The 24,222-nt window shown below is 40.3% G+C and overlaps 1 protein-coding gene across 6 annotated transcripts in view; it reads left to right on the forward strand.

Annotated features, from left to right (window-relative positions):
* IFT46 (intraflagellar transport 46) overlaps positions 1-24,222 on the forward strand; it is an 89,350-nt gene that overhangs the window by 38,827 nt on the left and 26,301 nt on the right. For 4 of the 6 annotated variants that reach the window (XM_075189765.1, XM_075189768.1, XM_075189763.1 and 1 more), the window contains 4 exons: positions 2,159-2,287; positions 2,734-2,858; positions 9,156-9,222; positions 9,305-9,365. In XM_075189765.1, the coding sequence (XP_075045866.1) occupies positions 2,159-2,287; positions 2,734-2,858; positions 9,156-9,222; positions 9,305-9,365 (382 nt within the window). Of the gene's footprint in view, positions 1-2,158; positions 2,288-2,733; positions 2,859-9,155; positions 9,223-9,304; positions 9,366-11,274; positions 11,307-24,222 lie in introns of those variants that run through there. The other 2 variants (XM_075189766.1, XM_075189764.1) reach the window with 2 other exon arrangements.

Here is a 24,222-nt window from a genome sequence, read left to right on the forward strand (position 1 = left end):
CAGTGATCAGCTCCAGACCATATATATTCAGTAACGGTATGCAGGGTGCAGCTTCCAGAACAACACCAACCCGCTCAGAGTGGGTCCTGAGAGGAGATTGCTACAGTGGACAAACCATCAATCCTGGAAGTTGTTTAACACTGCAGTGCACTGTTCCATTTCTTATGCCCTTACAGCTCTGCCTCCTCTTGTGGACAAGATGACGGCGGGACCCGATATATAGTTAAGGAAGGGGGGGGGGGGCTAGCCCGCCAATGGTACTTTTAGATGAGCTGGGTTTCCAGCGATTCTCAGTCACAGGGCAAGCAGGGAGGGGACCCCACCATCTTCAGCCCTGTCCCACCTCCGTTACTTGGTCCGTGCGCCTCCTCTTCCAACAGGCTCCTTACTCCACATCGGAGGATATCACAGGCCCCGGACAGCGGGTGGTCCCCACTCGTACCCACGCCTGGAAACAGAATGTGATTTGGAAAGAGGTCTCGCTTGGTGCTTCTAACCTGAGTTATGCTCAATTAAGTTGCTGCAGACAAATGACTTCAGGATACTTAGACAGATTTTGTGGGAGAGCTAAGGAGTGCATGTCCTACTCCGTTGCTATCGAAGCCATGCCCCCCCCCCCCCTGACTTACATTATTTTAATGTATGTTTTTTACAATAGTACTGTATAATGTTAAAAAGCATCTAATATTAATTTCACACTAAAAAAATCGTTAACGCTTCTGGGTGCCCTTTCTCTTCATATTTCCCTACCAGCACTACTAAATTCGCACTTCAACCATTGTGAAAATTTAAGTACTCACAGATATATAAGGCGCTTTTGGGTACAGTGTTATACACCCACCCTGTAAGTGCTGCAGCTCAATTTATGATCATGGTTGAGGAAGATGTCATGATCTTTACCCATGATTTTTTTCCTCCCATTTCCTTCTTTGGCACATTATTTTAACTGTGTGAGCTCATATCATTGGTAATGTCAAGTACAAATGACATCTCTTGGGCTCCTCCATCATTTGGGAAACTGATTTTGCTTAATTCTCAAGAGACATGATTTTAATGCCTGATTTACTTGCACATAGGTGATATATTCGACCATGCTTTTACCAGGCTCTGTTTTTTTTTCCTGTTCTTGTGATCCTTATTGTTGTTTGTCTGTCTTATGTGTTTTCTAATGATAAAATGCTTATTAAATAACTTGAAAACAAAGTGGCATAGATGTATGAGGCACAAACTAAGTTTTACCACCGCATCTGGAATAACACCATTTCACTATCTATATAGAAAATGATCTTCTCTGTAAATATAGCTAGACTATACAAATATAAAGCCAATAGAAGCAGTCGCACCAATTATTTAATTACATTTTACATTAAAAGATTCTTTTCATGTAAGAAATGGCATCTCAAGCAACACATTTTAGATTGCATTATTGGGATTATTGGTTTGGAGAATAAGTCTGATTGCCATTTATGGAGTTAGGAAGGGTTTATTTGCTACGCTGGTGGTGGACAAATTGCCAACAGTCTCAATGGAGTTTTGTTTTTTTTGCCTTCCTCTGGATCAACATAAAATGATCTTATAAAAGGCTGAATTTGAGATAGACTTTGAACATTATTAACTATGTAACCATAAAGTATGACTGAGAAGTTGGTAGAAAATATATGTGAACTTGAGCATGTGTGCAGTGTGTATAAATAAATCACCCTTTTCTTTCTAAGGTTATTTGAAATAACTTCACTTCAGATAAGGTTCTAAAACTTTTGCATACCTATTTTTGAATGTTGTTAGAACTTTTTATATCTGTTAAATGGTATTTTATGTTTAGTAGTTCTTTAAAAGATTTTGACATCCTCTGAAAATTGAGGGTGCGTTAAAAAATACTGAAACTATTTATCAAACGCAGGTAAAAACAGAGCTTTGAATGTAGTATTAAGAACCAACTCATTGGTGACATCATACATATGTCTCATATAGAATATATGAGGGTCTTGGTGACTTTGGCTGTTTGCAGGATTACATTTTTCTTGTTAAGGATCGAAAGATTGTGACAGTAAATGCCATCCATGTTAAAAGAAAGGAACTGTTTTGGTATGAGTTGTTGCCTTTTCATTCTATAAATAGGAGTATGTGTCTTGGGATCCTACCTGTCTCTCCCTTCTAGGTCCCACGACCTGATGGCAAATTGGACAATCTTGGCCTTCTAACCCTTGATGAACCATCCACAAAGCAATCTGACCCTACAGTTATGGCACTCTGGCTATCGGAAAATTCCAAGCAGCACAGTGTTTCGGTGAGTAACTGAATGTGGCTAGTTTCACAGTGAGTTGATGCAAATATTTGGCACACTATTAAAGGTATGGATGTAAGATCGTTTCCTAGTATCATGAACAACTGCCAAAAAGTAACCATAAATGTCTTTTTTTTTTTTTGACACTGAAGCAAATAACCATTATTGTCAAGCAATGATGACATCTATTCTTAACAAATCTAGAACACTTTCTTGTTATCTAAATCAACTGTTTAAAAAACATCAGGCACCAAGATTATACATATTGCATTGTTGGATTGGCTAGTTCAGCTAATTAATGAGAATTTATGAATTAGTTGCATAAATATCTTCTTAGAGTGTAAAGAACTGTAGTGAGTGCGAAGATGATAGTCATGGTCCTGGAAGGCAAGTACAATTCTGAATCGTGTATGGATATTTCCTGGACTGCTAATGTTTTCTCTCCAAAGCAGCAACAAATAAAAGTCAAGAGCCTGGAGAATGCGGAAAGGAATCATAAAGCCATTGATACTTGGATCGAAAGTATCAGTGAATTGCATCGCTCAAAACCTCCAGCTACAGTTCACTATGCCAGGTAAGTTCTAGTTCCTGCCTAAATGTGTCCAGTGCGTGATTTTTTTTATTTCTTTTTTTGCTAACACAATCAAAATCCTAAGTATATCATATATACTTCTTCGCAAGTACAAATTTGTTCAGTGAAAATAAGTTTTACAATCATGTGCGGCAACTTTAGATACTTCCAGTCATTTGCATGCACACATCGCATCTATTTCTCATTCATCCACGCTGGGGGATACTGCTACCATGGGGTTGTATAAGGGCACATGGAGTTGGCACTTAAATAGTTAACAACTAAACTTTCTGCTGACTGCTCCCCTCTGCTACCCCTACAAGCCTTAGTTTAATTTAAGTGCCCAAGGTGTTGGGCTGTATTGGTACTGCTCTGCAGTACTTGCTGTAGTTAGATAAAGGTTTTTCTTGTTTAAATCTATATTTTATTTGTAGGTGTTGTTCAGGGGATGTAAGTGCTGCTGGCAGCACTTATATCTAATGGCCAAACGAAGCAGCGTTCTGTTTTATCTTCCTACAAAGAGTCAGCTTGAAATGACTGAAAAATAGATGTAAATGATCCAGAGGTTATTGGATGATGGTGAAAATCGCCCGGGTCACGGCTGTCACTTATGGGCATGGAGCGTTGAGTCCCGGACAGGTGAGCAGCCATGTTGGGAGATATCAAGTCCCCCACTGAGGCATAGGGGGGACTTGGATCTTGTGCAGCTATACAAAGGAAAAGGCGGAGCGATGGGTAGTGTGTATACTGCGGAGACACCCTGGGCAGCCACGGTTTGACACCCTGGGCAGCCACGGTTTGACCTATAAAGGTCGGTGTAAAGAGTTGATCCACAGAAGATTGTGCTGAGAGCGAGGCACTAAATAGACTTCCCCACACATCTTGGTATCGGCTGGAGTAGGAGAATACTCACCAAAATCACCCTGCTGTACAACTGAGATTTTGCACAGAAGCTCAGGCACGCCGGGACCCCGTCAGACTGGCAGTTGTGGGCTGACTCCATTCCTCTCATCCTCCTGCAAACCCTTTGGACTTCACTCAGCTAAGTACCCCATGGGGGTTTTAAAATTGTAGACTACACTATATATGCATAGATAGTAGTAATAGTCTATTCCGTCTTATTAGCACTTAGAGTATTACTGTTTGAATTCTCTAAGCACTTTTAGGATAGTTTTATTATTGAGTGCTCAGTCCTAAATATGTCTATAACAGAGTTTGGTATATTACTGTTTTGGGGCTACTTGCCAGGGCCAAATCTAGTAATTGTACTGTTCTTATTCTCCCTGTGGTGTGATTGAACTATACTCTGAACTATATTTTGTTTTTACAATGTCTGACAAAGGGAAAAGTGCACTGGTAAAATTTTATACCTGTTTTGTGTGTGCTGCAAAACTTCCTGTGGGTCAGAAGGACCAGGGGGCTGTTTGGGCACAATGTGAAGCAGGCACTGGTGGCACGCAGACCCAGGGGAGTGGCTCGTAACGGTGGAGGAACCAACATGGGTAATCCTCACTGAAATAGTCTGTTTCCATACTCACTCAGCTAATTACCAGACTGTCGGAGACCACAGCAATGACTGCAGGCCCCTCTACAAGTTCCACCCTAATGGCCTCTGTAGAGGCGGGGGCGACAGTATCACAATGAAATGGAGGAGACCTTCCCTAGGGAAGCGCTTAGACTGCTTAAATAGGTTCCCGGATTCCCCTAGAAGGATTCCAACTAGGGTCTGATTCAGAGGGTTCCTCTGAAGAAGAAGCAGTGGTGGAAGACTCGGACTCTACCCAGTTAGGAGATGGTAGCGGCTATGATGAAAATATAAAGAACCAGGGTATTCAGGATCTGGTCATGGTAGTCTCTGATCAAGGGCTATTTTTAAACGAAAAAAGGCCAAAACGTTTTGTTTTCCTAGTTCTGCAGAACTCTCGGATATTGCAGAAGCCGCTTGAAAACAACAAGATAGAAGGTTCTCTATTCCTCGCAGGTTTGCTAATCTGTATTCCATACAGGAACAGGAGGTGGTATGCTGGGAACAGGTGCCCAAAGTGGACTCTCTGGTAGCTAGTCTGGCCCGTCAGACCACTTTGCAGGTCGGCAGTCCTTCAGGACCCCAACAGATAGAAAGATTGAAGGTGTCTTCAAAACTATTTTTTCTACGGCTGGTACTTCTTTTAGACCCATGTTTGCTTCAACATGTTTCGCTTGAACTATGGAATCTTGGGCAGACCAGTTGGCAGCCGGGCTACAAGATTCAGAGCTACTGTCATTCGCGATGCAATGAAAGAAGCTGCTGGCTATTTATATGAAGCCGCCCAAAATGCGTTGTCTCTTTCTTATGCTGTTTCGGCATCGGCAGTAGCCACCAAGAGAACACTCTGGCTTCATTCTTGGGATGCGGACGTTGAGTCTACAAAGTCTCTGGAGGCCCTACCTTATTCTGGGTCTGTTCTATTTGGACCAGAATCAGATACCATGATTAGTCACCGGGCAGTCCTTTCATGGGGAAACCCACAGAGGCATACTTCAGGCGTCCAGGGAGCAGGCCCATAGAGGCAGGGGGTCTCACTCCAAGAGACGTCCGACATCCAAAAGTTCGGACAGTCAGCAAGACAGGAGTTCCCGGCTCCTCGTGGGGGAAAAGATGTCGCCTACTAATGTTCCAAGATCAGTGCGTGGCATCCTCCTGGGACCCATGTATCCTCGGTATTATGACCAGCGGGTACATCATAGATTTGTCAGGACTTGCTCCTCATGGGTTCTTCGCCACCTTTTTACCGCAAAATTGGGAGAAAAGGCAGGCGATGCTTGTCAGTGGTTTCCCTTCAGCAGGTGTGATTTTGTAATGTTCCAGTGTCTCAAAAGGGCTGGGGATCTTAATCTAATCTCTTCTTGGTTCCCAAGCAGGATGGGTCTTTTTGGGCTGTCCAGAATCTCAAGGGAATAAGTCAATACATCAGAGTGGACAAGTTCCGGATGGAATCAGCCCGCTCAGTAATCAACAGTCTGGAACCCAGGAGTTTATGGCGTTGATATATATTAGGTACTCTTATCTACATGTCCCCATCTGGGAGGGACATCAACCCCTCATTCGTTTCACGGTAGAAAGCGCTCTTTTTCAGTTCAAAGTGTTACCTTTAGGACTGTCAACCGCTCAGAGTTTTTACAAAAATTATCGCAGTAATGGCTGCACTCTTGTGGATCATAGGAATATACATTATTCCTTACTTGGACGACCTTCTCCTGAAGGGGTTGTCAAGCGGCAGGCTGGAACATTTTCTGTTTTGGACCATTCAAATCCTGGAGAGACATGGAAGGATAACCAATTATCCCAAGTCTCAGTTGGTTTCTTGCCAAAGGATGATCATCTTAGGTCTCCTAATGGACACCATTCATCAAAGGGTTTTCCTTGTGGAACCCAAGGCTCACTCCCTGCGGGAGGTGGTAAGGAGAATGCTACAACACTCTTGTCCTTCCATGCACCTAGGCATGAGGCTGGGACTCATGGTGTCGACCTTCAAAACCATTCCATACGGTAGTTTCAGTCTTGTGCATTCCAGTGGGACCTTCATCGGCAATATTCAGGGTTCCCTCTCCATCTCGAATACCAAAGGATGAGACTGTCTCCAAAGACCCGCCTTTCCCTTTGTTGGTGGCTCCTTCGTACCTTGGTCTTGGACCTTGGATACTACTGATGCCAGCCTTCAGGTATGGAGAGCAGTGGCTTTAAGGCTGTGTTTTCAAAGTTTTTGGACACGCAGGGACACATTGCTGCCTATCAACGTTCTCGAACTAAAGGCGATGCTCCTGGCCCTTCAGCTCTCGCAAACTTTGCTTCAGGGTGCGTCTTCAATCTGACAATGCCATGGCGGTGGCATACGTAAATCAGCAGGGGAGTAACAAAAAGTGTTTGAACTATGAATGTGACAAACTAGATCTTCGCTTGGGCAGAGAACTTCGGTCCTGTGATATTGACAGTGTTCATCTCAGGAGTCGACAGCTGGGAAGCGGATTATCTCAGCAGACACGGAATGCTTTCGGGAGAGTGGTCCCTGCATCCGCAGGTGTTTCAGGATCTGATTGAGAGGTGGGGCAGTCCAGATTTGGGCTTGATGGCCTCCAGGTACAACACACAGGTACCCAGGTTTTGTTCAAAACCCAGGGACCCACTGGCAGCAGTGGTGGTTGTGATGACATTGAGCTGGGATTTTCAACTGGGTTATCTATTTCCTGAGTTCTCAGGCGAATTCATCTGGGAGGACTTCCGGTCATTCTAGTGGCACTAATTTGGCCCAGGCGAGTTTGTTATGCCAACATTTTACAGATGATAGACCGGGTTTGACCCTGCCTCCTCGACCCGACCTGCTCAAGCATGGACTGTTTTATTACCTGGACTTGCCTCGTCTAGCTTTAATGGAGTGGCTTTTGAAGCCGGCCTCTTTCAGTCCAAGGGATTCTCTCAAATTGTAGTGGAGACGCTGATGCGGACACGGAAGCCATCTTCAGCGCAAATTTATCAGAGGGTTTGGCGAGTTTCTTAGCCGGTGTGAGAGTCACTTACTCAGGGAAGAATCCTTCAAGATTTCTCGTTTTCTTTACTGCAAACAGGTTTGGAAGCAGGGCTTAGATTAAGTTCACTGAAGGTTCAGATATCTTCCCTCTCTGTGATTTTCCATCGTAAGCTAGCTAATTTACCTTATATTAGTACTTTTCTCCAGGGAGTATTGAGGGTTCAACTTCCTTATGTTCCACCTTGGGCTCTCTGGGACCTCAATCTGGTTTTAAATGTTTTAAAGAAACCACCTTTTGAACCGCTTGGTTCAGCAGATGTATGCCTTTTGACATGGAAGGTGTTTTTTTCTGCTGGCCATAGTCTTGGCGCGCAGAGTGTCTGTGTCAGGAGCCTTGTCATGCAGAATACTGTACCTGGTGTTCCATGAAGATAGTGCGGTCATTAGGATGGTCCCTTTCTTCCAAAGGTGGTCTCCGGTTTCCACATAAATCAAGAAATTGTGGTTCTGGCCTTTAGGGAAGGGGTGTACTCAGTGGGTACTTACTCCCCAGCTTCCTTGGATGTAGATAGAGCTCTGCCGATCTATGTTGATAGGAATTCGTCTTGTAGAAGGACGGATTCCCTTTTTGTCCTCTGTCTCCCAAAAAGGGGTTGGCCGGCCACCAAGCAAACTATTGCTCGTTGGATTAGGGCTATGATAAAACATGCTTATGTGAGTTTGAACCCACTTGTGCCAGTCAGACTCACTGTTCATTCCACTCGTTCGGTGGGTGCTTCTTGGGTCATAGTGTTTCTGTGGATCAGCTTTGCTGGGCGGCTACCTGGTTCTCTGTGCATATATTCACAAAATGATGCCAGTTTTTGCGTCCTCAGGCGCTGGTTTTGGCCGCAATGTTTTGTAAACAGGGCGATCAGAGCTATCCCTCCCTTAGGGGACTGCTTTAGAAAGTCCCCATGGTAGCAGTGTCCCCCAGAGTGGATAATTGAGAAAAGAGGATTTTTGTTCTGACGTTAAATCTTTCTCTGAATCCATCTGGGGCATACTGTGTTCCCTCCCTTCTGCTCTTCTGCTGTGTGGTCTTGGTTGTTTGGCTCTTTCCATTGGGGCCTTAGTATTGTACTGAGGCTTGTAGGGGTTGCAGAGGGGAGGAGTCATCAGCAAGTTTAGTTGTTAACTATTAAAGTGCCAACTCCATGTGCCTTTATACAACCCCATGGAAGCGGTGTCCCCCAGATGAATTCAGAGAAAGGGATTTAACGTAAGTACATAAATCTTCTTTTTTTTAAAATTGAAAACTGGACATTTTTCTAAAAATTCTCCGCTACATCAAAGTGAAATAATTTTCCCGATCTGTAAGAGTATTTCAATCACAAAAGTTAGTTCATTTTATTTCATCCCACCGGTAATAAGAACACCATCTCCTATCTCCTGTCATTGTGGAGGAGAATGAGTCTTTAAGGGGAAGGCTGTTATACCACTGCATGAACTCATCCAGAGAGTCCGAAAGTATATGCATGCCGCCAGCAGCCAACATCAAAAAAATCAGAAGTGACTATTTTATTACCTGGAGATTCAAATGTAACACCACATGTATATGGATTTATTTGTGGGGCTCCCATAGGATAATTTGGGGAAAATATTTAAAACGTAGTTGAGTTTTTTTTTTTTATGAACAAACTAAATACTCCTAAGTAATCCGTTAAACTTTATTCCAGTTTGGTATACAGAAATGTATAGAAGATTACCACCCTTTTGTATACTTATCTTATGAGGGCAAATAATTTCTCCCTAGATCCATGCCTGAAGTTGAAACTCTGATGCAGGAGTGGCCACCAGAATTTGAAGAACTTCTTGGAAAGGTGAGGTAATTAATATTAAACTGTACTTCTGAATTAACAGTAACATCATTGCTAAACCTGTCTTTTATTTTGATCTCACCAGATTAGTCTTCCAACAGCTGATTTGGACTGTAATCTACCCACCTATATTGATATGATATGTGGTAAGTTAACGAGCATTAGAATCCTTATAAATGTACACTGAGTTTAGTTGTTAATACATTGGTAGACCATAATAAATACATGTTTTTCATGTTTTATGCTTTTACACAAAGTTAATGAACACAAAAATAAATTCTTAAGTATAATTATAGAATTTAAACAGCAGCTTTTGAATGAAAGCATAGGAATGAGCAATTGCTTTACTTGTAGTTATGAACATTATTTTAATTCAGCTTGGGCTGAAAACATTTTTTTTACAGACCGCACAAACATAAACCAAGTTCTTGATCTTCAGACATAGCTTTTGATTACTTCCATGATTGCCCTATGCATCTTTACATTTGAAATAACTTCAAATAAAGTTGTTGTTGACAATTGTGCTTTTCAAAGTGCCCACATATGCTGCCTTCTTGATTTCCTTTAGAGGCATTAATGAAGTACTGTAGGTACAGCAATGAATTGGGAAGGGAAGATGAATGTGCAAATGTATTATCTTATTGAATGTGAAAACTACTGTAGTGGCCCTTTCAATATTTGTCACCATAAACTAAATCTATGAAACAGAAGGGGATGTGTGCACTAGGGCAACTGGGATATACGAGCAGATAGGTGAAAGGAGTAAACCGGACTCGTATTAAATAGATGGCGATGGGGGGGGTTTCCCTTGCGCTCAAGTATACCAATGGGAATCAGCAAGTGGTGAATAAGTGTGGCTGCGGAGGGTGGATATCGTGGAGTTAGAGCCAGATGAGGAGATGAGAAAGGGCAGATGTGGGCAAGGGTACTAAGGTAAAATGGCGAAATATGTCAAATTATGTAACAAGGGAAAATAACAAAAGTGAGATAAATATAAAATACATGCAAATAAATCATGCTGAATGATGAATAGTTGAAGTCTCTACAGATTTGATATCGGTCCTGGGTGACTTCGGACTAGGCGACCTAGAGTGTCTCCAGGGTTGTTATATGTAGAGGATTCACACGGAGGTAGCAACCGTTTACAGGCAGTGATGCTATGCAGGTGACAATCCTATGCAATTGACAATCCTATGCAATTACCTTGATACGGTAGTGGGTGCGCTTCAAACTACCGTTGCAGTGGTTGTTGCAGGTCTTGTGTGTGGTCTAGCTGCGGTCCGCGGCTGTGCTGTGGATGCGTCTGTCAGACGCCGTATGCTGTGCGGGTCAGACGGGTGGCCCTGACTCCGGTTGGCAGCATGCGTAATGGATGCTGGGTGCTCGTGGTGCAGCTGCTGGATCCCGAACCGTATAGCAGCACTGCCTGTAAACTGTCGCCACCTCCGTGTGAATCCTCTACATATCACAACCCTGGAGACTCTCTAGGTCGCCTAGTCCAAGTCACCCGGGACTGATATCAAATCTGTAGAGACTTCAACTATTCATCATTCAGCATCCATTTATTTGCATGTATTTTATATTTATCTCACTTTTGTCATTTCCCCTTGTTACATAATTTGACATATTTTGCCATTTCACCTTGGTACCCTTGCCCACATGTGCCCTTTCTCATTTCCTCATCTGGCTCTAACTCCACAATATCCACCCTCCGCAGCCACACTTATTCACCACTTGCTGATTCCCATTGGTATACTTGAGCGCAAGGGAAAACCCCCCCATCTCCATAAACTAAATCTAAGCTTCTGAAGCAGACCTTTTGGCAGCGCCAATCATAAGCTATGCTTTTAATATGTCCAGACCACGCCTTTTGTAGATAATCTGAAACTGGAGTCACAATTTGAAAGATATGTATGAAAATCCTGTCCAAGAATAAAGTATACTGTGCCTCATTAATGACTTTAGTATTAATTTGTGGAGACAGTGACATGTGTTGCAAGCAATAAAGCAATATGATAGGTCAGATGACAACCCAATAATTATCCTTTTCTTTAGTCTGGAAAGTTTATTGATGCTTGGGAAGTGGCTGCCTTGTCCAAGAGGAGAGCCAATGTGAGGAGCGAGTAGTTAGGATGTAGGTAACCTGTCTCATCTTGAGTGTGTAATAGTGTGAAGTTATAGCAAGTAGTGAGTAGAGGGGAGGTCTGAACAAGTCGACACACACCGTTTTAGTGTGTGTTTACACAATTGTACAGTGACTGTGACATAAATCATTCTGTCAGTGACAGAAGGGTTCAGGTGGTCATTTGCGATACTAGCTTCCCCCATCGGGACCCAACCAACAGCAAAAAACAATATTACATTTTTATAACATCCTAACTGCACTTACTGTATTCCACCAAGGATCTTTTTCTATAATGTTTTCTAGTCTCTATCCTCTCACATAAACAAGACCTGCTATGCAATGTTATGCACGTTTTGTCGCTATCCAATAACGATTGTCGAATCTCGATTTGTGTTTCCAACGCACAAATATTTATTCTCAAAAAGTAGCAGAATAATTCAAGCGAAATAATAATAATAAGTACAGCCGTTACTTATCGCAGGCGCTCTGGATCCAGTGAACAGTCACTCAGGTCTGAAGTCTGTGGTCTATATGACTGAACACTAGATGAAAGCTACTGCTTATATGCAAACAGAAATACAGTAAAACAATGCAGATGGTATTGGCTTGCTTTTATTGGTCTAGGCTTCAGGAAGGTCCAGGGGGTTGCAGATCATAGGCTAGTTCAATCTAAAGAATCCAAAGGTGGGGGTCATCTCTCCAGGGGATGTGTTCCTTTGTTCCCGCCAAGACTCCAGTTACAACTAGTCTATTAGCATTTTATAGTCGGCATCATATTAAAGGTTTATTCCCTAACATCAATAACTAGAGTATGCAATGTGCGATCTCTTCGCCGAATGCATCGGACAGCTGCTGATGTAAAGGGGATTAATATGATATCAGACATGACATATTTCCTTTACACATAAACACTACTATATTTCGACATAAATAACTATGTGTTGCAACTACGATTTATGTGTACTATTTTACAAATGTGTTTGCTTGTGCGAATGTATACAAAAGTGTAAAAACTGTTATTGCCAGGTGTTACGGCTGGATACGCCCTTCCACGCCGTAGCGTGCTCTACGCATAATTTCAGACAAAGACAATCAAGTTTGCTCGATATTAATTGAAATGACTTTATCCGAATTGCTGACTTCGACAGCAAGAATAAAAATGTTCCTGAAATTACACCAAATCTGAGAGGGAAAGGAAGATTCATTAATCTGTTTACTGGGGTTGTCCAATTTTATCTAATTGCAAAGATATTTAATCCCTTTTTATTAATGACTTTACTAAAGAGTTGGAATAGGACTCTCGAATGTTTGTTCTATGTGTCTCATGTGGTTATTAATAAAACATAGAAAGAAGAAAGTTAATGAATTTACAGTCAGAGGAGGTAAACAATATCTATTTAAATATAAGGATATACTGGGTACAAAAATGGAACAATGTAAAGGGACTTAATAGAGGGTAAAAAAATACATTTCTGAGAGACAATTGTGATTATCATTGGGGATGTTAGAAGTTATGACAGAAGATGTCGAACCTTTAATCAATCCTAGGATATCAATAGCCATCGCATAAGATGAATATGGGTCCATCAGACGTCTTTTAGTCCCAATTTGAGGAACAAGCAACAGTTGACTAGTGTTGTAAGAGATCTTTTTAGGAGTGTATTTTATACTGATAGACTATACTCTTGCAGTATATCCCTTTCCACTAGAAGTGGACCCATGACGCCTATAGCCAGCGATCACCTTCATAGGGATGGAAAGGTTTCTCACAAGGAAGATCTTTGAAATCTAGGTGACAAACCAAAATTTAAATCTTCAACGTGTGAAAAGTTTTCTTACTGCAGAACCCCCACACAGGGAAGAGGTGGGAGATAAATGAGAAAAGCAAAAATGAACTTCAATCTGTCCAATAAACCCCTGAGTGGTGCATAGTTGTCTTATTAAAAAAGAAAAACGGATCAAACTTTGCACCAATTACTAACACCAACTTGTTTGATCTTTTTCTTGAATTTAAGTATTTTAAAAGAACATTATTTTGTAAATGATATTTCACTTGTTAAGAACTTGAGAGAAAAGGTTTGGAAGTAACAGTGATTATATTCAATATCAAGGATATGAATAGCATTTTCGAATATGGATCCTTATTGGAAGAAGGTAATCTGGGACTAATCCCTTGTATGACCAATATCCAATCATTGATATTAATTTACTAGGACAAACCATTGGTTCTCCAAAAGGGAAAAGAGATTATAAATCTAAGAGGAATTTAGATTTTTTTTCCCCTATTGGTCCAAAAAGTACTACCATTGAATACTTATGTAAAAGAACAATGGTTGGTTTTAAATAACTTTGTGGGAGAAATAGACTTGACCGTATGATAACCGTTCTTACTGGATCAGAAAAAAACAGTTCTGAAAGAACTTAAGGATGATTCATCTTAAACCCAACAGACAAAGGAGGGAGTTGGATTCTAAGAAACTTTGAGACAATTACATGACTAAATGATCCAGCTAGATCATATTACCAAGAATTAAGAAGTCTGTTAGCAAATACTCTGTGCAAGGGGGTGATACTGATGGAAGAGTTTAATATTTTGCTTATTAAACATCCTGTTACTTCTATTTTTCACCACCTTGCATAAATTCACAAGTCACATATTTCACCTCCTATTATTTCACTGGGTCTTATAACTATAATCCTTCCTATTATGTTGATCACTATTTGCAATCCTTTCTGCAAATGGATATGTCTCTTCAGCTTTATAGAACTACAAAGAAATGCACAGCTTTCCTCGGCGCTCCAATAGGAAAATGCAGCTGTTAATCCTTGAAGCACTTTTACCCAATCAGTGCTAAAGAAACATATATATATATATAGATTACAGAAATTAGGACAACAGATAGCGCTCAATTCCTAATCATCACGGTACCCGATATTATACAATGAATGAATTAAATTGTTTAAGCAAGTATATGTGAAAATGCCAAAACCACAATTTTTAAAATCACAGTTCTTAGAGTCCTTTTTAAACGAAGATATTCTCTGGTATAGAAAAGAATGAAGAACAGAGTCTCCTCTCCATAGAAGATTCCAACCACAATCTCCTTCAAAGGACTCGTAGTATGTAGTTATAGATTGACTCCACAATCACAGATTCTGTTTGGAGAGTATAAGAAAAGGATATGTGTTAGAGACGTAGATATTCTGCAATGTAATTATACATGAACAGAGAAGATAAACAAAAAATCCATAGCATAATTCTGTATAATCTAAGAAGTCACGATTAATTGTAAAGAACTTCCATTTATTACATTTAAAAAACACATAAATTGACAAAGCTATATGTGGGTAATCTACTCGTACCAGATGGTAAATGGTAATAAGCATCCACACATATAAGCTGACAATACCCGGGCTGCTGCCGTCTTGATGGACTGCGTCACGAGTGATATTACACGGCTTCACCTGCCACACACCACCAATGCTTTTCAACTGAATAGTCTTTCTCAAGGTGATAACCTTGTTTCTCTTCTCATTGCATGTATTATTACATAGTTTGGAGAGTATAAGAAAAGGATGTGTTAGAGACGTAGAGATTCTGCAGAATCTGTGATAAACAGTTTCATTCATTCATTGTATAATATCAGGTACCGTGATGATTAGGAAAGAGCACTATATGTTGTCCTTATTGCTGTAATCTATATATATGTCTCCAGCTGGTTTACCTCAACATTGGCATAATCACTCATTGAACACTTAAAAAGATTTTTTAAATGTATATTTGTCTGAGCCACTCACCACTGGTCACAAAGGTGTCATGTTACCATCTGGTTACCTACTATGTCATTCATTAGTGTGACACTTCCTGTGATAAAAGTCAAGGTTTGGATATCTCGGACAAGCATAACTACAAAGCTCATCCTGGAGATTTTTCTTTATACCTTCCTTTTAATTGTTCTTTGTTTTCAAGGCTGCATGTTTCCAACTACCTTTTCTTTAGCATCCGAAAGGAAGCCTTCAACGTTTGCCTTTGGCGGTGGTGTTTGGCGCCTCGCAGCAAGATGCCACTGTTCTTCTCCAACCAGTGCCACTTCTCCTGACACTTTTTCTGGCTGGTTTTCTGTAGCTTACTGGGCATATCTCCCTGGTAAAGCAGTTCCTTTAGGACAGCTTCCTCTTTTGTCACTTGTCTCCAAAGAATGGAAATACCTGTCCCAGTATAAGTGGGTATGGCAATTTTGGGACTATGTTGTCCACTACAGTGACAGTCTGATCCTTGACCGTGATCGTCAACAGCGTTCTGTTGTAGGTCTCGGTGGTTTCATATATACAGAGAACTAGGTGCACTCAGCAGGGGCATTTTGGCAATCTATACCCCTCTTTTGAATGAAGTATGGGCTTAGTGGTTTTGTTGTCTGCTGCATAGTGCTGAATCTCCCCGCAATTGTGACGAGTTTATCGAATGTTTGTGAGTCGCATTGCTTAAGAGCTCTATTCAATGTGAAGTGATCTCTCAAACTGCCAGTCATGAATTTGTTGAGCTCTACCAGCGACCGTGATTGCAATCTGAGCCAAAATCTCCCAATTGTCAACAGTCAAGTGCCTCTATTTCATCGAAATCTCTGTAAGCTTGTTGAACTTTGCTGCATAACTATGGTGCTAGAATTTCAGCCCTCTTATCTTCCAGTCATATTGCAGACTTAGTGGCCCATTAAAGATTATCAAGCTTGCTTCAGCATAGTCCGCTTGCATCATTGTCTGAAAAGTGGATATGGACTGTACCTCCTTGTTCTGCAGTGCCTGTATTAAAAATGTAGTTGTGCTTGCATCAGCCAAGTAGTTTTCTCCTGAGCAGTAGCCACTTGCAACACTTGTGATTGCTGTGCAGCAGTAACTTGCAAAAGGCTCTTTGACATTTCCTCCATTTTGTTTGTTTGGGTAGGTAGGGAGCTGAATCCGGCTTTCCTAAGCATCCCACAATGACAACATTTGTAACACAGATACCTTCAAGATGATGCTCACAACGTAAAATAATAGAATCACAGTTGTCACCTTTCTTAATTCAAATTTACTCACCTGTTTTTCCACATGGATGTTAACTTTCTCTATATCTCTTATCTTCGAAGATTAAAACATTTGTGACTATTTGCATTATAGGAGTAGTCATTTTAATTATTGTCTAAGAAGCATCCAAAGTGGCTTAAATGTATTTGTTTGTACATTCGAAACCTACTTAGAAATATTAAAGCATATAGCCTGCTCGAAAATCAAAGAGGATAGCCTAAAAGATTTTTTTATATGAGGCATTTAAAAAGTGCAAAGGAAAACAACACCTCAACCAAAGACAAAAGAACCAAGAATTTATTTTTTTTTTATTATTTTTTTTTTAGTCTCTTTAGTTTCACACTGCATCAAATACATAACAAGACATAAAACCCAAAAACAGGTGTCTCATATTAACATAGCAAATATCATGTGGGACCAAATAAACAAATAGAACCATTATAGTGTATAGCCAGCGGAAAAGAACAGAGAGATACAAGTTGCACATATGCAGGTTGTTAGACAAATCAACATTCAGGATGCAGGATGAATTTTTAAAATTGAAGGTGGGGAGAGAAAGGGTAGGGGAATAAAGGGTGGGAGGGAAGGTAAAGGGCAATGAAGCAAAGAGAAGTCTCCATTCAGACCAGGCCAGGGACAAAGGAATTGTAAGATTGGAACCATGGAGCCCATGTTGCATGGAAATTGGGTAAAATATTGAGAAGAGCAGTAATATATTTCATAGAGGATATATATATGATAGGAGTTGGCGCTACACCAGTATATGCCTACACACTAATTAAAATAGAGATGACTTTAGTAAATTTACTATATGCCAGTGATATATTAGAGAAAATAATGGTGTGCTGCCTAGACAGATACCTAATACCCCACGTAATGTATATGCAAAACAGGCGCAACAACCATATATAACTCTACGGTGAATATTTGTTAAAAGCAACTAAAAAATAGTATGGCCATACTTGACACAAATGCAAACAAACAAATTTCAGATAAAAACACAGAATTAAAGATAGGAATAAAAACCTTATGGATAATAATAGTTCACAGTGCAATATTATCAGATACCCTCCATCAAGGACCGCATATCTGTGAGTTTTATGAATACATCAGGACTACACGACTTGTAGAGGATCCCTAGTGAGGGAGTTATATCAGGTGAAAATTTAACATCTTCCATAAGATTCTAATTTGCCTGATCCATAGAGGATATATGCCATATTGTATTCAACAGTTATGTTCTGGAATGGGGTTAGAGGTTTTTTTTTCATATCCTCGTTATCAGCAATTTAGAGGCATGACTAATATGTAGTATTAATTGGTCTGTGGGCTTACTCGTTGCAGTGATTGGGTTATTAAGCAGAAGTAATAAAGGGTCCTTTTGACATCCAGACTTTCGTGATCTGTTTTGATTACATCTAGGGCAATATCCTAGAACTGTTGGATGATAGGGCATTCCCACCAAATGTGGAGGTACGTACCGATTGCTCTGCAGCCCCTCTAACATCTGTTGGATACCAAAGGGTATATACGATCAATCTCAATTGGGACTATGTACCAGCGTGAGAATATTTTATAAGCGTTTTCCTTTATGCTCACATTAACGAATGCTTGATCAATTATTTTCCTGATCACAGACCATCCCTTGTTGTCCAAGGAGATCCCTATATCTTTTTCCCAGGCTTCTTCATGGGTTTCTGATAACGGGGTCAGGAGCAAAAACAGAGTGATCAATTATAGATATGATAGCTTTGCAGCCTACAGAGTAGATAGTGCTTTTCAAAAGTTTGCAAAGTGTTTTAGTACAAGTTTGCGATTTAATGAAACCCCAAATTAGTGTATATTAGAAATACAGTGAAAGGGGAGGTCGTATATAGCACCAGAATAGGTGACAGAGGTCTTTGTCTATAGCAGCCACCTTTTCCATAGACCTTGTTGTGCTCACAGGTACTTGCATGCCCCCAGGACTTTACTCTTAGCGAAGTGGAAGATTATATTCAATACTGCAGCAGGTAGGTAGGAGGCGGTAGCCAATACAGGAACAGATGGTCAGGAGCAGTCCGGGGTCCATAGCAAGCAGAGGGGTCAGGGACTGGCCAAAAGGTCTGGACTGACAGCAGGGATATCCAAATAACAAAGGCAGAATTCAGGGCAATCAGAGTTCAAGCAGTGTCCAGAAACAAGCCAAAGGTCACAACAGTAATCAAACAGAAAGAACAGAGTATCCACAGGATAGGGAGCAGGTCTGCACTGGAGAGTCTCAAACACTATAACCAGCAGTGAGACTAAGTACTACCTGCCTTAAATACTGTCATGGACCAATGGAGACTCGGCAGCACTGGTGTGCAAATTAGCCACAGAAGGCTAATAATAAATTGTACTTGTGCATATGCCCGGCTGTTGCTTGGGTGACGGCTGGGACAGAGGAAGTGATGTCCCTGCCGTCATTGCGAGGGATGCAGCCCTAATGTAAACAATGAGCTGCGGCGGCTTGAGATACTACAGTGGCTCGTAAAAGTCTGTGGATTTCGCTAATGTGTTGATGGCCACCGACATCCCCTATGAGCTGGAAAGGGAACCTCCTTTAAAATTTGTAGCCTTGATCTGAAAGTGTTATTTCACACACAGCATGCCTTTTTGCTATGGTGATTGAAGCCAGATCTTGTAATATTTTAAGCTTGAATCACTCAGTGAATGAAGTTGTAATTTCTGGAGACTAATGTGACTTGTTCCTCAAATTTAAGTGAGAGAAATTTCTTGGGGATAGGGGGGGGGGGATTTGAGGTTTGAGTCTTTGGATTGGGTGGATGAGCCCTATGTGCTTGTTCAGTAGCAGTTTGTGAGTTAGAGAGAGAATGGACCAATTCCGTGAAGAGTAAGTAGAACCTAGTAATGTTCTAGAAGTTCTAAACAATAAAAATAAAAAAAGCAGCGTGGCTTCTCTGTATGAATCTTAACCAGCCCTAGTGCTGCCAGTTTAGGTTGGCAAAATCGGAGGGGACAAAAAGCATAATTGAGGGTGGGAAGTTTAAAATGATTAAGTTACAGTCTCTGGCACCGTTCAGACTGATTAAACTTTGAAATGAGAACAGCTCCAGGGCTAATGCTGATAGTGTTCCCCTTGCCCAAAAACACTAACCTGCCCCCCTGTACCTGACATATGTCTAAACGTTCCCTCTCCGTATGGAAGATATTTATGTCAGCCATATTTGTACTCAAGTGAAGCCACTCTGACTATACCAACATGCACCTTTTGTTTGACATTCGCAAGGCTATGAAATCCCCTATCTCTCAAATGGGGCCTAATTGTAAAAAACCAACATTTATCAAAAATGACACCCCTCAAAGGCACTCCACTGTCACAATAGCTTTCTAACAAAATAAACCTCTATGGGGGTATTTACTAAACTGCGGGTTTACAACAGGATATATATATGGATATATATATATATAGATAGATAGATAGAGATATATATATATATATATATATATATATATATATATATATATATATATATATAAAATTTACTATAGCAATCAATGAAATTTTAGCTATTATTTTGTAGAATGTACTATAGAAATGATAACTATCTGATTGGTTGCTATGGCAAAATCTCCAAAATTAACTTGGGCGAATGCGATTTATTAGTTAATCATACCCTTATAATATATGCACATACATACAGATACAGTTCTAGTCAACATTATTTGGACCCTTGAATTTTTTTGTATAACCTGTACAAAATCTTCAGAAATAAATGGAAATGTGCCAACTTCGTATCAGCATATTTTGATAGGATGTCCAAAGTTATGAACCCAAAAAACTTTTCTTTTCAAATTACATGTAGTAATCAAGTAAACAAAATATAAAACCTATAAAACATGACTTGGACAATAATAAAGGCACACTTCCTTAATATTTGGTTGCACACCCTATGACAACAATGTCTGCCTCCAAAAATTTCTTGTAGCCGTTTAGAAGCTTCTTGCACCTGTCTGCTGGTAGCTTCTCTCTTCCATTACAATTTGTTGTAGCTTTTAAATGTGTGCAGGATTCTTTTTTTTTTTTCTTTTTCTTAGTGGCAGAGTTCAGCTCTACGATCAGGACTCATTGCAGGCCAGTTTAAAATAGTATTTTCTTTCCTTTTCAATCATTCTTTTGTGCTTTTGGATGTGTGCTTTGGGTCTATATAGTGCTAGTGGACCCATGTTCTACGACCCAAACCTAGTTTTCTCATTTTAGAGCACATTTCACTCCAAAATGCCTTGCTTATCTTCTGATTTCATGATTCCTTCAATGTAGTCAAGGCCTCCAGTACCAAAGGCAGCAAAGCAACATCACAACATTATGAATCCTCCACCATGTTTAATCATAAGTAGGAGTGTTCTTCACCTTTAAAGGCTTCATTTTGTCGCCTATAAACAAAACTCTGGTCTGTAGTGGAAAGAGCTCTATTTTAGAGATGCTCACTGCCCCCCCCTGTGAAGTGGTTTTGGATCTGGATTAGCTTTGTGTTTTGGTTTTGGTAAATCCACCCTTGTGTGTTTTGGTTCTGTATTTTTTTAAGACAAATTGCTAAAATATGCTAAAATAACATAATTCTGCTCTTTTTTTGATCCTACATTATTATTAACCTCACTAACACTAATTTAAAGTTATTTGCAGTCAATTTTGACCACCTCACAGGTCACAAAATTATTTTGTTACACTTTCAAACAAAGAGTGTAGCACTTCTTGCCAGTGATAAGAAAAAGGCCATGCCTGGGCCTAAAACCAAAAATCCACCTCTCAGGTGTGCAATTATTTTTACACAAATCCTGACAACAGTTGTCTAGCTATTTGTAGCATTTTTAAAGCCACACTCAGTAGAGGTAGGGACCTTACCATCTAGGATCCTCATCCATGTTAAGGCATTTGAAGCAAGTTCATGGAAAGCTGTTGAGAAAATCAGAAACTTATGTTAAAAAAAAATAACAAGCAGTCCAGCATCATCTACCTCCCTCCTCTCATCTAGATCCCAGCACCTGCAATCTACACCCTCAACCACTTCATTATCAATATCCTCACAATTGATGAGAGTTAGTCCTGCATCCAAGTTGCTAAGGCTAGATGCCTCCTCCACCAACCATGATTCCTCTGAAGAATTATTGAGTGTTAGTCCCGCTGCTGCTGCTGCTGGGGGTCGATCTTCAACACAGAAGAACACTACTAGTAGTTTACAACAATTGACTGTTAATCCTTTGCTAGAGGAAGAAAGGTTGCCTTGATAAAGCTTAGCAGAGTGAAACGCATGTCGGTGTTACACGCGCTGTTTCTCCTCTGCTTATACTATACTATATATTTATCACATTCGGATGCCTTAGGGTCCTATAGTAACAGATACTTTTTGTCCTTTATACCGGCTGTTCACTTAGAACTAGATTCTTCAGTTATACTACACCAATATAGTAGCTGCTGTCATATCGAGCTTATTACGGTTTCCTCCTGAAAGATTAGCAGCTCTGTATCTTCATTATATCATACTCTGATGATCTAACAAGTTATGTATCCATTTCACATGTGAATGCTGTGGAATAAAACTTACCTATACAGCAGGGACACATTATCTAACCTTATAACACAATAGCAATCTCGATTGAAGGTCTCTTTTGTTTATATGAAATATAATGACACAGACAAATTTTGGAAGGAGATGCTTCTCTATATGCGGATATGTGATTATTAGACCCTCAATCTAACCTTATCTGATATGCACTTAGGTAGAGAACCTATGATAGCTCTCTATTCCATTCAGCACCCATTATACTATTAATGTATTGGAGAAACAGCGCATTCTGATAGTTAATCTATCGGTCTTATCAGTTACTTATTTCTGGTTCATTTTGTCATATACTTGTTTTTAATATTTCACTACTTCTAAGTTCTTATTAAGTGATATTTTTTTTATTGATACTAATAAAATTTGCATATGTTTTAATATAATCCCATCATCCTTTGAGTGCCCCATAACACATAAGGTGTTTTCCAGGTTTTCTACTACAGGAAGAAAGTAAGAAAGCTGTCACCCAGTCGCAAAACGGATCACAGACACCATGGTGATTATGCTGGTATTAGATCTGCGTCCAATATCCACTATTAATGCAGCTGGTTTTAGACAGTTACTTGAGGTCTTCTTTCGCTATTGCCAAATTCCATCACAACACCATTTTACTAGAAAAGCTATTCCTAACCTCTACCTGAAAGTTCGTAAAAATGTAATTATTGGGCTACAAAATGCCATTCTACCCACTGTACACTTAACCACAGATATGGGGACAAGCGAAACTGTGCAAACTATAGATTATATGACTGTGACAGCCCACTGGGTTGGTGATTCGCCTTCACCAGCAGGAAGAGGAGCAGCATGTACCCAAGTACATCTCATTTTTTAGAGGCAGGCTACTCTGTGTATCAGCGGCTTCACTAAGAGGCATACAGCTGACAATCTGTTACATAAAATAAGGGTTGTCATTGCAATATGGCTAATCCTACTTTGACTCTTCTGAGGATTTGTGATTTCTGATAGCGCCACCAATATTGTTAGAGCATAACAGCAGGGGGGGGGGGATTCCATCACATTTCCTGTTTTTGCTCACACAATCAACTTGGTGTTACAGAACTTTTAAAAAAAATGACAATGACATGCAGGAGATGCTGTCTGTGTCCTGAAAAATTTAGGGTAATTTTCGGGATTCTTCAACAGCATGTAGTAGAATGTAGCAGCTGCAAAAAGACTAGAATGTGAAGGGAATGTACTTTCTTCACAGGTGACTATTTCGCTGGACTAGAGTGCAGACACGGTGAGCTTGAGTCAAGTGCCTTAATTATACTTTTTAAGAAGCAGCTAGAGAGATTGTAGGATGAAATAAGCAAATTCGCTAACTATATTGTAATTGTAGATCTAGGACTTAATTCGCTTCTCCAGGATCCAAGAGCTATCAACATCTTGTAATGACGTCTCCTCCTTCAGTTTCCCTGACAACTGCTTCTTGGAAAAAACTTAGCTTTCCCAAGACACCCAGTGGTGATGCCGATGAGTCAGCACAACATTTTGACATTTGCTCTGCTCTAAAAAATTGCCCAAAAATCGTGACAGCTCTGCCATAAAATGAACTACAAATTCTATGAGGAAGGCCATTATCGGCAATTACATCAAAGTACACAGACTTCTGTGATGGTGTATTGCAGCAGGGATGAATTAGTACTGTTTGAGGAAGATTTACAGAATGATGAGGGTGAATATGATGACAGTATATATTGCAGGTGCCTAAATCTAGCTAAGAGAAGGGAGCTACCTGATGCTGGTATGCCTGGTAATATTTTGGGTAGAATGGTATCTTGGCAATTTTATGTTTTTCTACAGTAAACTTTCACTTTTTTTAGAGAGGTTTTGTTTTCTTTAAAAAGGTACAAGCTTTTTATTTACATTTTTGTTTCCCTGACTTAAAACCACTATGCACTTGAACATAGGCTTTAGCACATGAGGAAGAGGGATTAGTATCATCATGACTGAGACTAGAGAGTGACAACAACAATGTCACCCCTCCTGTTTCTGTATAAGCTATGGCACAATACAATGTCACTGGAGACTTTTAAGAACACTGACAGCCCTATTATTACAATTTCTGTTTCAGCACTGAACCCTGCCACCTCTCCTATTTCTTAGTGAGCTATGGTACAGTAAAATGTAATTGCAGATTTAGGCCAAGCCAGCCAGCTCTATAATTTCTATTTCAGCAATGACTCTTAGCAATGGAGCACTCCTCTTTGTCTG

Source organism: Mixophyes fleayi, chromosome 11 (genome assembly GCF_038048845.1).
Source record: "Mixophyes fleayi isolate aMixFle1 chromosome 11, aMixFle1.hap1, whole genome shotgun sequence".
Taxonomy (NCBI): domain Eukaryota; kingdom Metazoa; phylum Chordata; class Amphibia; order Anura; family Limnodynastidae; genus Mixophyes; species Mixophyes fleayi.